The following is a 15,836-nucleotide window of genomic DNA, read 5'->3' on the forward strand; positions in this document are numbered from 1 at the left end:
GACTCATTTTCTAAAATGAAATTTATATTATATATTTAAAATAAACTGCATACTTATACATAAGAAATGCATTATTGATGTTTTTGTCTTATATAGGCTCAAATTCATGCAAGGATATGAAAATACAGTAGAATTTTAGATTTATTGTCTTATTCACAATTTGCTGATGAACATTAGAGATCAGAAAACAACCCCCAATCTCATCTGAAGTTTACACCGGTGTCTATACAACATGCCTACATCACAAAGGAGTGAAGAGAGAGTGAAATGTGTCACTGCCCACAATACTGTATCTAAAGCATGACGACTATAAAGTCAAGTCCACTGAGTACATTTCAGCACAAGATAAATAAATGACAATGGAATACACATTATACTTCCATGAGAGGTATTTGATACAATGAAATACAACCTTAGCTCTAGGATTATTGGCCTTATTGTACACTTGATTCCAAAACACAATCATTTTACATAATACAATCAGAACAAAACACCATATTATAGGGTATTAAAGTGCTCAAAGAGAATTTTCCAAGTGTTCTTAATAAAAAGGTTTTCATGCTCTGATACTGCCCGACCTCTGAGTGAAAAACTGGATGATACAACATAGTACACTCTGTAGGTTTAAAAATTTGGCTAGATTTCAGTAAATTTTGTCAGTAATTTAGTAAATATCCATTATAGGAACACAGTTAAATGAAAAAATGTATATCTGTGGCAGCAAGGTGCGGTAGCATGACAATAAAGGGTTTCCTCAGCCTGTCTTATTCTATTTTCATCACTGCGGCATGCAGCCACCTGTAATTACTATTGTAGTCACTCCACTCAACCACTCAAGTCATAATTAGAGCTGAATGAAAATGCTCCGGTTGACTGTCAAAAACAGCTGGGAGCTCTCTAGTCCTAAAAAGCTTTGTGAAAAGAAAAAAAAAAAAAAAAAAGATGTATTAGCACAACATACATTTTTCTTTTTGGCCAAAGATCATTTGTTTTAAATTTTAAGCTTAATTTTCCTATTTAAAGAAAAAAAAGTTGCAAAATTTGGAACAAGCAGTTGAGAACTACAGTTTCAAGCAAAGGTAAACAAAAACAAAACAAACCAGGAGTAATGTATTTGTCAGGGACTATTTTCAGCTGTGAATTGCATATTAGATGTGCTACTGTAATATAGAGCGCAGATAAATGATCTGAAATATGAAGGATAACGTCACCTGGTGAACACATGGCTCATCATTGTTGGTTTTTTGGTCTTTTATATATAATAATAAATATGAAGCATTTTAGCATTCTTTAAATACTTGCTAACTGGGTCAACAGTCGGTATGTAAAGTTGATTTCACTCTGATACTACTGGATCTTTTAGATGCAATATAAATCTGCTGGAAACATTGTAGCCAGTTTGTATTGTAGGCGGTAACTGGAACATATCAGGCTTTTAGTTTTTAGAACTAAGTTAAAGCACACACTTTTACGGACTTAGAAAGAGGTGGAAAGTGTGAAATGACCAAAAGAGCTTTACAGGAGTGCTTGCATTTAAATGGTGGTGTATTCCAGAATATGTTGAAATTTGGCCACATACTAGTTGAAAATTTGATATTAAAAATCATTATGTAAGGTAATGTTAGATCTTGAAACCTAGTTAAGTCAAAAATCCATGTCAAGGATTTAACAGCAAATTTGCCTTTAGTCCGTTGTTAATTTGTGTGAGTGTTACGCATCTTTTACTGCTATTTACATGAAACAAACTTGATTTTAAAAAAGAAAAAAAAAGCTATTACTGCAAAATTAAGACAATCTGGTCACTGTAAACATGATGGTGGAGGATAATACAAATAAAATCTGCAGTATAACCTCTTCTCTGGCAGCTTATCATGTCTTTTTCTCTTTGGTATAACATATCATGAGAGCTACCCTGCCAATCATGCAGGCTAAGTATAGGAAATTACAAAGATATTCAACAGTTCTGTTTTGGCCTATATACATAACCAAATATTGCCAACATCCCATAAACCAAGACGTGAAAAAAACAAAACAAAACATCAAAACAGCTTTATAACATATCCATACAGATGAACACATTAAGCTCACAATTAGAATGTATTTCTGATTTTTGTAAACATCTTGACTTCTATATACATCAAAAAGCAGCACAACACTGGACTACCTGTAAGAAATACTGCGTAGTAGTAATTTCAGTTTTTTTCTATATTATCACAAATGTCACTCTTGGAATCCAAAGGGAATTTAAGACTCTCTTGACTTCCCCCTTAAATGATTATTCCACTGGAATATTTGACTGCTGCCTACGCTGTGTGTCTTTAAATGGGGCTTCATCTTTTGACAGCTTTGAGAACGTATGGTCCAGTTTTCTTCTGAGTTTCATAGAGTTGTTGTAAACCCCCCCCCAAAAAAGCTGTCTGCAAAAACATATTCTTACTTTGGTGCTTTTAGTTTGATTGTATGAGTAATAAGATTTCATGTGGACAAAAAAGAAACAAAGAAGAAAAATGGTACATTCATTTTAACCATTCAAAATATGAGGAATTGGAGGGATGAATACTGGATGGGGGTTTTTTTTGCAAACAGAAACAGAAATAAAAAAAAAAAAAATAACCTTATATGACACACTTGCATCCTCTGCAGGGAAATGCCCGCTATGCTAAAACACCGCTTGAACAGTATAAAAATAGGTGTGCAACAACAGAGGACTTCAATTACCTGAGTAACTTCCCTTTTACACTGAAGTGGATTTAATCCAATGCAGAACAAATGAGATTCCACACCAGGAAATATGAACACGTCTCAACAAGTAGGATTAATAGTTTTTAAGCCACACATACGCGTAATCCAAAATGTCCTGATTAAACTGCCCACATTTGTGCCCCTGAGGGCCTTCAGTACCCACCTGGCCTTACTTTGGTGATTAAGGCTTTTCTTGGCCACTGCAGTAACTTCAAATCCCCAGTTTAACTTATGCACAAAAAATGACCACAAGACGATTGCTTCCAAAGGGAACAGAAATGAAAGATAACAACAGTCATGGCAGTGAAAAAGAAATAAGAAACGGCAGTCCTGTTCTCAACATTTTACACATTCAGTGTTGCAGGTGGTTGTTGAAAGAGTTATTTGCTGCAACAATGTTAGTCATCATCTCTAGAATAAGCTCACAAAAGTGATACGGCCTTTCTACTTTGAGCCTCATAACTCGGGAATGTTCTGGCTCAATTCACAGGAGGAAAAACTGGCAGTGTTGATGCATGCAGCCATCCCCTTCGGACCATCCTGAGACTGTTTCATGATTTTTTTTTTTTTTTTTTCAATTTTCACTGACAAAGACAGTGTCCTACAAGTCACATGACTGTCTCCCTCTCTTCCTCAACCACAGGCGAGGGTTTTTCATCCTCACAAGGCCGTGTATGGGCAGAAGGTTCTTCGGCAGGAAGGTGGAGCTCCTGTCCTGATGAAGGTATAGAGTTCTCTGACACGGAGCCATTTTTCACATACCCAGGGAGATTCCTGTGCCCATTCACAGGCACCGGTCCCAGCCTCGTGGTGAGGTGGAGGGCCAGCGGTCCTCTGGCAGTGACATTGGTAACACTGGTGTGTGATACCATAGGTCCATAGCTGTAAGTGTTACTGCCGCTTCGAGCTTTTCTTTTGAAGTCCAGGGCCAGAGTTCTCCTGCTCCAGGACTTTTTTATCTCAGCTTGCACCTTAGAGGAGAAAATACTTTTTAGATATATATATAAAAGCAGCAGAGTCAAAAATGTGTGAAAGGGAACACTCCTGAGCTCTTACCTCTCCATTGCAAAAGCAGTATATAATTGCCACTAGCAATCCCTGCAAAAGAGTAAACAGTGATTTTATTCACATTATCTATAAACCAGCTATCTTTGACGTGCACTTTAATTTGACATTTTAGCTGTAAAATTTGGCATTTTGTATGATATTTTCAGTCATCAGCTCCTCCTGTTGTTCTTCTAATCTTAATTAAGATCTAACCAGAACTCAAGAACTAAACAATAAGCAACAACTGGACATTTGGTAACTGGTTTTTGGTGATAACGTTAACCCTTAGGGCATTTCAAATCCTGACAAATCAGTCCAATCTGATTGGGTTCGCTTGAAAGAACACGTCATTATTTATTTCAGAATAAAATTAGATCTCTATCACAGCAGCTTTACCTGGAAGGAGTTAAACAGCATCTCGTAATGCATCTGGATCAGCCATGGAATTGCAGACACCTCTGTATACGGCATGGCGTGGAATATGATGTAGTGGACACCAAACAGAGGCATCAACACCAGAGTGGACTTCAACAGCTTTCTGTAACAGTTACGAAAACAATTCACACTCATAACAAAATACAACTGTTTATCTCATTTGCTAAAGGTAATGTATTCATCAGTCTGTTCATTTAGTTTGCTTCACTTTAACATATTAATTCACTGATTAACAATAAGGATGAGTTGGTGGATTGAAGGTTCAAGTAATCTGTCAGCAAAAAAATGCGAATCAAGCTTTACTTCCAACTTTTTACATGCAAAGGTTTGATGATTTTCTCTGTTTTAAAACATTTAAAATTGAATATCGAATAATACTGAACAGTTGGAATTTAAAGATGACCTTGCAGTCTGTGTTGGGAATTTGTCACATCTTAAAAGTTAAATGATGAAATTCACTGCAGCTGAGTGGTTTAGAGTTAGGTGTCTCTGTGTTGGAACTACGATGGACCTATAACCTGTCCAGTGTGTAACTAGCCTTTTCCCCTTTGACATTTGGGATAGGCTTTACCCTCTCTGTGACCCTGAGATGGATAAATGATTTATTTAGAAAATATATCATATGGGTAAAAGTACTGGGCCACCTCCATATTACACCTACTTACAGGAGCTGCTCAGCAATGGAAATCAATACCATGAAGTTCTGGGTGCACAGTTTTTGTGCTGATGTCAATGCCAGAGGAGGTCTGGAGCTCTGCAGTAACTGAGTCAGCAGAGCATTGGCAACTTTTACACAGCATGTGCCTCAGCACTTGGTGACCCTGCTCTGTAACTTTACGTGGCCTGCTGCTTCATGGCCGAGTTACTCTGGTTCCTAAATGCTTCCACTGTGCAATAATACCACTTAAAGATGATGACAGAATATCACATTATCATCCTATTACAGCACCACACTGGAATTAATTAGAAATGACCCATTCTTTCATAAATATTTGTAAAGGTAGACAGCATGGCTGGCTGTTTGATTTTATACAATGAGACTAAAAACACCTGAATTCAAAGATTAAGAAGTATGGCCTAATACTCTTGTCCATATTGTGTACACAGATTACATATTAAAGTAGCATTATTATGTACAATCTTGGCCACCTATCCCATGATACAAATATTATCCCTGCTGGCTGCAATTTACAAATATTTCAAATTATGTCTGATTCATAATATGAAATAATATGACTCATTTTATTATATAAAAATAATAAAATAATCATTTTTCACTCTGATAGTACCTGTACTGTTGTCTGGTGTCACACCTTCCAGCATTTGTTTCCCGTAGTTTAGTTGCCAAGACTCGAACGATGTTCAGGAACAGCAGAAAATTAATCTGAAGAGAAAATAGAAACATAGTGTTAGAATAAGAATCACGAAAAGGTGTCTAATCCATCAGCTGTAATGCCACAGGTGCAGCAAAACACTGTCATTTCCCACACAGTAGGGGAAAGATGAAGTATGTACTCACCACTACTGCAACCAGGATAGGCACTTGATATATCCATTTCAAATTGCCTGCACTTAAGTCCCAGCACCTGTAGTAAAAAACAGTAAAAAGACATGGATTAGCCAGCGATATGGAAATACTCCTGGGATTTTAATAATTTCTGCCAAAATTTCACAATACAGGAAGATAAGACAGATCTACAGATAGGGCACTGGCTTCATCCAGATAGAAATATGACACCACTTTATGTTTTATGGCTTTCAAAGGTCCTTAAATTGTTTAACTTTTCACACAGGCTTAAAAATAACAAAATCTTTATAGACTGAACATTGATAGCATTTTCTTTAGGTTAAGTATGGAATTAACAGCAGGCTGCTTTGATTGTAGACCATATGGATTTCTTATTTTTACTCAGTTACCTAAATAACTTAACACAGGTACATGCTCCAGTTGTGGTTATTATCAGGTATGGCAGGTTTTTCTGCCAAAAAAAAAAATTGTCTAGATGAGGGGCAGAAATGTTCTCTTCTCAGCACTGACTGAGAAGAGAATTATGTGTTTTAGTTCCACTTTATAGCTGCTTGATACTAGCTTAGTCATGAGGTCCCAGCTGCAGAGACTTCATGTTTTACTATAGTATGAGACCAATGTGAACATTGCAGATAGTGGTAGTTGGAGGGGGTTGAGGTCCTGCCAAGCTGGTTTGGCAGTTTAGTCTCTGCTGAAGTTGTTGCCCATTTGGAAACGGAATTTGAATTCACTTTCGTATAGGTGCTTAAACTTTATTTGAGAATCCAATAAAGTGAAAGGACACTAGTACCAAATATTCTTGGATTAATATGTAAAGCCATTTATGAGGCTGTACGTGTGATTCATAAAGACAAATAAATACATTTATAAATTTATAAAATTACTTCTACAGATCGCTTACTCTGTGTCTGCAAATGTGGCTCTCACAGTTGCCCAAATGGTTACAAACACAGCTGGTACACCTAAAAAATAAAATAAAAAATATCAAACTTGATATGATAAAAAAAAAAAAAAAATCACACTGACAAAAATAATTTGCTTATATGAGTAGAACCCGGGTAGCACAGCATCCACATTGTATGCGCTGTGCTTATGATATTTATACGCACAGTGTGTACAATGCAGGAACTGTGAAGCCCATATTCATGCATTTTTTTTTTAACCAAATCAGTCACTCTCTCATTGTCCTTTCTTAGTTCTAAGAATCATCTCAGAACTAAAATTTGGAAGTACCTCAAAGTGTTCAAATTTATTTGCATACTAATTAGACAGTCAAAAATTAAATTCCTTTGATAAGAGTTACTTTACAAGTCATTAAGCGCATGCAAGTACAATATAAATTAAGCCAAACTCACCCCATCCAATCAGAGTAAATCCCCAGAGGTACTTTCTATCAGAGAAGAATGTCATAAAAATGAGACTGTGGAGGTAGAGACCCTCCACGAGGATCCAGTAGTAATTGGTTGCCAGGAAGTACAGGAACAAGGTCACAACCACCTTACAGCTAATCTATAAAAAAAAGGAAAAAAAAGTAGTGCAAATGTAAAGAATTTCATGCAGAAAAAAAAAATTACATATTTTAAACAAATACCTTATAATTCTAACACAGACCTATAGCAGTAGTGCTTTAATTTCAGCTACAGATGATAAACAAGAGGGGTGCTTTTTTTTAATGATACCGACATGGATTGTGGACCTCTACAGTTTTCTCACGTCAGCACGGGTTTCCTGTGTGCCAAAGAACTGAATTTCAAATGCTACTTGGTTTAAAGAGCATTGGAAGGTTTAGGTCCAAAATACATTTCATGCCTGCTGATACATTCTGAACCATTCACACCTCTCAGGTTGTCTGGGTACAGTATTACTTACTATCCCCCAGGGTCAAACTAAGCATTAGAGAGAAAGAATTTGGTTTTTTATGCATCCTGCAGCTAGGCAGAAAAACACTTTGCACATATATTTCATGAGACAGGAGGAGGAAACTGTTCTGACACTGCAAAGTCCTGCATACTGTCTAAATTGTACTGAAAAAGTTGGCAAATTAATTTTTTTTTTGCAATACTGTGCCCCATAATTGAAAAAGTTCCCAGAAATCCTGATAATAAAAAAAACCCCCTACAGAACTGCTCCAACGATCACTTTATTTACATCAAGGCTTAAACATTTCTGTTGGCTGCAACCTTTTACTAAATGAAGTTAATTCACACATTAAGTACACTCTTTTACATTTTTTTAAATGTGTTTTACTTGTTACTGAATCTTTTAATATTCTTCTATTCTATCTTTTTGTCTTGCTTCAAGCAGCTTCAACTTATGTCTGCATGAATTATTAAGTCGTGCACGTTTGGCTGACTTTTTTGCTGAAAGGCATAAAGCACGCCTTATGTTACTTATATTCAGATTTTTCACTATAGGACACTGAATATGATAAAAAAAATTTTAGGCGGGATTCACTCAGCAAAATACTCCAACCGTGTGTAATAGACCCGCGGGTCCACTATGTGGATGTCACACTTTGCCTGTCCTAGGAATGAATTGGACACCCATGCTTAAGTTGCTGTACCAGCAGGGGGCAATAATTTATTTAAAGCCAACAAGTTGCTACCAGCTTTTTCTTGATTATCAGCTATTTCAACGAAACTACACCAAGAAGATTACTTCGGAAAATGAACTGACAAGGCGATAGAACACCTAATTGGATCTACTGTATGCTATGAAGAACTAAGACAGTTCTGAAAGCAAAAGGGGTCCCACCAGCCAGTGGCTGGTGAGTGTATTTGAATTATATACTGGCTCATCTTTCACACAGGCCTCTGTAGCCCACATTAGGTATCATATTAATCCCTAATCACATTTGCATGCTTGTGATTATTGCAGCATGGTTACTGCACAAAGTGCTCATTGATCCACTGTTCTGTGATCAAGAATAGTTCTGGACAGACTTAAGACCTTGAGTGTAAATCATGGCACCGCTTTATTTTTCTGTAGCTGGGTTCACTGCAGCTCAAGAATAATGTATGTTTTGTTTGAGATCTGCTGACTCCGATAGTTAGAAATTTAACTGCACAATGTACTGTATGCTCATAGCAGAAGAGCTGAGATAGTCGAGGTAACTTCACGAGATTCCCCCATCTTCAGGCGTTACTTTTCTTTGGGACTGGTACAGTAATTGGACACATTTTGACAGCTGGGCCATTTTTTGCTAATGCATTGGCAAATTTAATGCAGTTCTGCATTCAAATGATGAGATTCTTGAATAACACATAAAATGTATCATTATCAGTGGCCTCAGGAACATCTTAATTTGCAGAGCTGCTGTCATCGCAGTTCTCCAGTGGGAAAACACTGCTCCGAACAACATCTGCAATCGGGTTACAATGCTATTTTGTTACTGTGGAAACAATCCAAACAAGACACACTTTCCTGTGGATCACTGTGTGAGTTTAGGCACAGTATATAGTCTCATTATATACTTTGAGTCTCTAGCCAAATGCTTTTCTGATAAAAATTCTTTCTTTCTTTCTTTCTTTCTTTCTTTCTTTCTTTCTTTCTTTCTTTGTTTTTTGCATTTTGAGAAATGCAATTTTGCATTTTGAGAAAATTCCTGAAAAAACAAACAAATTGGTGTGAATAGTTAGATATATGAATGCTTCACAGACATAACTGAGCACAGATCTGAGTGCTAACAACCCACTGTATAGATTTAAGTGTTAATGGATCACCATTAAATTTCATTGGTCCCCAGAGTTTGAGGATCAATTTCCTCCCTACCACCAACAAGTATAAGTTTTCACTTATTATGAAAGCCATAGCTTTATGTGGCCACCTGTCTTTGCCATCACAGGACTGACAATCCTGGTTCTGAGTGCAAACCTTCAGCAACTACTAGATTTTTGTATGGGCTGCAGTGGAATTATCTACAGACAGAAAGAGGTTAACGTTTAACTTTTGCTGATTTTTTTAATTTTTGATTTTGCACCTTCATAAGGTCCAAGTTCCCACTTAAATCAGTACTTTGTCTATAACCCAGTACCTGCAAAATTAACATTTCTGTTATCCATTGCTAAGATGATACGTCTGGTAAATATGCTGCATCTTGAATAGCATGCTGATTTATTTTGTATTCAGCTCATAGCTCTGATGTGCTTTAGCAGCCTCACACTGTCTGTGGTATCTTCCCACAACATCTGTGCTGCACAATTACAGTGTTATATGATTGACCAATTATTATTCCTGCTTTTAAAAAGCATTTTTTCCAAGAACAAAGTAACACTGTGTCTATTTGCATTTCTACACAAAATAAATAAATTAATTAAAGAGAATGGATATAGTTCACTGGCTTTGAGCTTCTCAATTCTCATGCATGTCTAATTATCAGTCCCCAGTGTACTAATCCACAAATGTTTAATGGCATTTGTTCCTGTGTTATTCACAGCCTGTTATTTTCTGTGTTCATCCCACTGTCTTAATTCATTATCTGTATGTGTGTAGAACAAAGTTTCTGAATTCATTGTTTCAAGTTCTGACTTTCATTTTCATACAAATTAAACTGAAAATGCTTTATTTCATTTATAATGTAAAGTTTTGAAACTAAGTGAGTTATCACCATGCAACATATGGGAAACACTTTTTCTAAAGAGTTTTCAGCCTGCCAGTTAGTGTGAGATATGCCAAAGATAACACAGTTTGACAGGCATAAAATAGTATTTTTGCACCAACAAGGTGTTTCCCAAAGACCTATTAGCCAAAAACTTGGTATATCTCAACATGGTGTGTAGTGTGTCCTTGAATATACTGCAAGAAAAATTAAAGGGGGGGGGTGCTCTCATCTGTGAAAAATTATCAACCTACAGAGGGCTGAATTCAAAAACACCCCAAAAAATTAAAGTGAAAAAAAAAAATGCAAAAGGCTAGTACATTTTGGCAAAATTTCATTGCAGTGACTCAAAATGGTAATTTGTATGGCCCCCTCGGGGCATGCTCTTAATGAAACGACAGATGGTATCGTGAGGGATCTTCTCCCAGAACTGGACCAGGGCATCACTGAGCTCCTGGACAGTCTGAGGTGCAACCTGGTGGCATCAGATGGACAAAAAGATTATGCCCAAGAGGTGTTCTATTGGTGTTCTGTTGGTGAGTATGGGGGCCAGTCAATGGTACCAGTTCCTTCATCCTCCAGGAACTGCCTGGCAACTCTTGCCATATGAGGCCAGGCATTGTCGTGCACCAGGAGGAACCCAGGACCCACTGCACCAGCGTAGGGTCTGACAGTGGGTCCAAGGATTTCATTCTAATACCTAATGGCAAGTATTGTGCCATTGCCTAGCCTGTAGAGATCTATGTGCTCCTCTATGGATATGCCTCCCCAGACCATCATTCTCCCACCACTAAACTGGTCATGCTGATGTTACAGGCAGCATAACATTCTCTATGGCCTCTCCAGACCCTTTTGTGTCTGTCACATGTGTTCAGGGTGAACATGCTCTCATCTGTGAAAAGCACAGGGCACCAGTGGTGGACCTGCCAATTCTTGTATTATATGACAAATACCACTCAGGCTCCACAGTGCCAGGCTCAACGGGCCCTCGTGAAGTCTGTTTCTGATTGTTTGGTCAGAGACATTAACACCAGTGGCCTGATGGAGGTCATTTTGCAGCTCTGGCAGTGCTCCTCCTGTTCCTCCTTGCACAAAGGAGCAGATACCGGTCCTGCTGATGGGTTAAGGACCTTCTACAGTCCTGTCCAGCTCTCCCAGAGTAACTGCCTGTCTCCTGTAATCTCCTCCAGGCTCTCGAGTCTGTGCTGGGAGACACAGCAAACCTTTAGGCAATGGCACATATAAATGTGCTGTCCTGGAAGAGTTGGACTACCTGTACAACCTCTGTAGGGTCCAGGTATTGTCTCATGGTACCAGTAGTGACACTGATCCTAGCCGAATGCAAAACTAGTAAAAAAAAAAAAAAGGCAGAAAAGAAGAGGAGGAAAATAATTTCAGTGGCCTCTACCTGTAAAACCATTCCTGTTTAGAGGGTTGTCCTTTGGAAGAAGCCTGGAGAACTATTCCTGAAGAGTACTTAAAGAAATTACAAGAAAGCTGCCTAAGAGAGTTTAGACTTGTAAGATTAGAACTTTGCCACACATGCTGTATTTTTATTTATGATTACACATTTCTATAAATTGCTGCACCTATTTCCCATTTCCCAGCAAAATAGAAAGAAAGAACCGAATATACGTATGACAAAGTACACACATGCAAGATCCTTCATTGTGTCATACACAATATTCACAATATTTAATCTGCTAAGCAGATGCAGTATAACTCATTTTGCAGGGACACAGAATGAAAGACATCCCTAAATATATTGCGTAAACTGTTTGTATATTAAAGCATCTGTGAAAAGTACACAGTCTTTACACATTTTTTCAGACTCGACTGTTAGGGAAAGCCAAATACTGGCCTAGTAAAACCTTGGCATTGTGACAAGCTGTACAGTTTATTTGCTGCAGTACTGGAAAAGCAACTGAGACTCTGCAAAACACACCGAACACTTCCTGTGCAGAAGCAGAACTCTTCACACCAAGCAACACTAATCAAATTATTTGTGCATGTAATGCAATCAAATACTGATGGTCCCATTTATGACATTATATTATTTGGAATTTAATGAATACTGCATTTTACAATGACTATATCTTATATATTTATATAAACTGATAGAAATTATAGTTTTAGTTTTCCTTCTATTTCCTTTTTATTTTTATTTGGTTTACTTACAAACTGTGTTTTGTTGGCTGGTGGAGCTTCAGTAATAGACTTGAGGTCTTCCACTGTGACTCTTTCCATGTTCTCTAATGTTGATCCAGAGTAGAGAACAACATCTTTCACAAAAATGCTTATAGCTCGTAGCATGTAGGACACAAATAGGTGCATATGGATGTAGTTCCTGGTACAGTGTAGCCGTCTAAAAAAACACAGATAAAAAAGAGCGGTAAGGTCAAATGATAGATATATTAGAAATTGCTCTTTTTAAAAAACTTTTTCAGAAAGTTGCTACACCTTGATGTTTGCGCTCGACTTTTCACACACACACACAATCCTATGAATCCTAATTAGAGCCAGCTGAATTCCACGCTGACTATAACACATTCTTGAGAATTAGGATCTTAAAACACACAAATATCGAATCGTTACACTCAAAGTGAGCAGTAAAAACAAAATTGCAAGCATGTGTTGAAAAGGATGCAAATTTGCTTCCATGAAAGCAGAAGTTTACCAGTCAAAAATTCTTCATTTTTAACATTTGTGGAAATGTTGACATTTGCAACTGTGGAGTGCTTCTGGCACCATGCTCCAATGGAATCAACTGGATCAATAGCTATAAAGGTTACATTATTAGCGTCAAGACATGAATATGAGTGCAACTAAAATTCTAAAAGGCATGGCAGTTTAAAGTCTAAATTCGTCATCATTTAGTGGACACTGAAGTTAGACCAGTGTAATTTCTACCCACTGTTTCTTTCTCTAAAGACTCATTAATGAGTCGAATTCTTTGACAAGCAACCCTCAGAGAGCTATTGATTGAGAAAAACTAATCTAGCGTACATTTCCCTGGTGAAAAATCCAGAACACAAGTGCTAATGTAAAATATCCCCTCTTCTCCCCCTGGAAAACATTTATGAGCTCTCCTGTCTAAAAGCTGATGTGTTAAAGAGGAGACATGGCTGGAGCACTCTGAGCACAGAGCCAGAATGTCAGATGGGCCCCTGGGATAACTTATTAAACTCATTTTGCCCGTAGATTTCCTGGTGCCAGTTGGGAGCATTCCTAAAACCTTCTGACTGCCTGCCTGTACAGTAAGTCACGCTGGTGGGAGCACTGGTAAACAGTTCCTTCCCATTGATTACTGATAGTCCCTGTGCTCAACAAAATAAGCAAATGATAACAAATCTGCCCTGTGCTAATCAAAAATGATTACAAAACGAGATGGTTTCCTAACATGAAAACTGAATTCAACCTTGTTTAAGGGGCTGTTTTTTTTTTTTTTAATTTAAGAACATACCCCTAAGGTAAGACTGATTCCGCTTCTGTTTGTACAGTAGGAGAGACGCTTTTCAAATACAGCTCTTGACTCTGAATTCACATTTCTTCACACCACTTAAGATTTGTTTCTTTTTTTTTAACTTTAAATGTTTAAATGTAGAAATATAAGCTTGGAGCAATTGAAAAAAATCAGACGACACACTTTGGTTGTGTGTCAGCAAAATCTGAAATCAGCATGAAAATAACAAAGAACCTAAATGTCAGACAATGAGGCATGCTTTCTGCATGCCTGAAGGCAGGCTCCTCCTCAAAGGTACTCATATCATAGTCTGTTAAAAGTCAAAGTAAAAGTCAGAGGTAGTGCGTGATACAGATTGTGTGCTTCATGCCGTTTCTGTGACACAATACATATATTGCAATGCATGATTATCCGGTAGGTGGGTGGGGGTGGAGGGTTTATGATTTCACAAAAAGGCTTCTTTTATGCACTAAGTCATCATGAAATGAATACACTCTCAGTTTCACTGCTTGTTTGCAGCTCATGAAGTGGCATGGATTTAATTAATTTTCATCATGCCATCATGCTGGGAATCATTTAGACTCCCTGTTTTGATCCCTTCTGCAATTGCTCTAACCTTAATTTCTAACCCTGTATCAAACGCCCTCTCTTTTGGGAACATCAGGTTGAAAAAATCCAGCAGCAGCAGCATCGACTCACCGAAAATATCCTAAAATGACGACAGCCACCATGAGTGATCCCAAAGAGATTGAGTACCCAACCGTGTAAATGAGATACAGACGGTGAAAGACCTCCTGTTGGAAAAGGATAATTTGTTAGAATATCAACAGGGCACCAAAACACCAGACACATTATCCCTTCCTAATTGCATCATTTGATGCACTGCACATTTTAGTCAAAATATTAATTCTATTTGTTGGAAACATTTGTTTAAGGATGTCCCAAAATAACCTGGCTTGTCACTGGGAAGCATTAATACACTGGACATCAGTTTGATCCTCCAGCAGCAGGCTGGCTGCAAGATAACCAAACCCTCTGCACGTCAACACATTAAAAGTGCCATTAGCCCCTTGTGATGTAAGCTGATATTACACTGCTGTTATCATTTAGCATCAGGATCTTTTACCAGAAAAACACGCGTCTGCAGTATGGCTGTGTTTGCTTTAATTCATGCACATATATTTATCATTAAGTACTGCAACTGCTCCTCTGGAGGAGCATCGACATGAACATCAGAAGTCATAAAGATGACAGCTGTATCATTTCAGGCCAAAAAAGGGTAATGATCAAAGTATGACAGCTTTCACAGCTTTCTGACAGCCTTTGAATGTTTATATTTATCAATATTTTAACAAGTTTTTTGCCCTTCTTACAAGAGATATTTACTGCCAATGCTGACGTCTAACACTATTAGCAATAGCAGGGAAACACTACAGAAGCACTTCCACTCAAGGTCACATCTACACACTCATACTGGGCTATAGTACAAAGGCTCCTGTGTTTCTTCCTTTTGACTGTTTCCTCACAATGCTTTGTGGTGTAATTGTGATGTCAGTGTGTATGGTATTATAGATAACAATCTTTATTAGTGTTAAACATATGAATTTTGTAAGATGTGTGTGTTTGCTGGAAATGTTCAATTGTCTATGACACGGTGTCAGGATACACAACTAATAAACAGCATCAACTGACAGGACAGCTATGAAAAACAACAAAACAAATGAAAAACTATAAAGACTATTTTTCAACCATAGCATCAGATAAATGACAACAAAGATCTAAAATTAAAAACACAATCAGCCTCAGCTGTTAATGAATGTACAGCTAAATATGCAACACACCCAAGTCTGGGCCCAAGTATGTCAATACACTTATTCTGCTACTACTTTTTATGGTTTGGCTTCAGAGAAGAAAAATCATAACTCTACAACAATAATTTCACAGCAATTACCTTTCTCTGTAACCGCTTCAAATCAATGAAATAGATTGCTCTACAGTATGAGGTTCTGCAACTCTATTAACCC

General features: G+C 37.5%; 1 protein-coding gene across 1 annotated transcript in view; it reads right to left on the bottom strand.

Moving 5' to 3' along the window:
• Positions 1-128: 128 nt before the first annotated feature.
• Positions 129-15,836, bottom strand: part of pth1r (parathyroid hormone 1 receptor) — a 53,521-nt gene continuing 37,813 nt past the window's right edge. The window contains exons 5-13 of the mRNA XM_030751001.1: positions 14,512-14,606; positions 12,528-12,714; positions 7,108-7,261; positions 6,654-6,714; positions 5,744-5,810; positions 5,514-5,608; positions 4,186-4,327; positions 3,799-3,840; positions 129-3,713 (exon numbers count right to left, since the gene is read on the bottom strand). Coding sequence (XP_030606861.1) covers positions 3,351-3,713; positions 3,799-3,840; positions 4,186-4,327; positions 5,514-5,608; positions 5,744-5,810; positions 6,654-6,714; positions 7,108-7,261; positions 12,528-12,714; positions 14,512-14,606 — 1,206 coding nt within the window. The 3' untranslated portion in view covers positions 129-3,350. The remainder of the gene's footprint in view (positions 3,714-3,798; positions 3,841-4,185; positions 4,328-5,513; positions 5,609-5,743; positions 5,811-6,653; positions 6,715-7,107; positions 7,262-12,527; positions 12,715-14,511; positions 14,607-15,836) is intronic.

Source organism: Archocentrus centrarchus, chromosome 17 (assembly GCF_007364275.1).
Source record: "Archocentrus centrarchus isolate MPI-CPG fArcCen1 chromosome 17, fArcCen1, whole genome shotgun sequence".
Classification (NCBI taxonomy): Eukaryota; Metazoa; Chordata; class Actinopteri; order Cichliformes; family Cichlidae; genus Archocentrus; species Archocentrus centrarchus.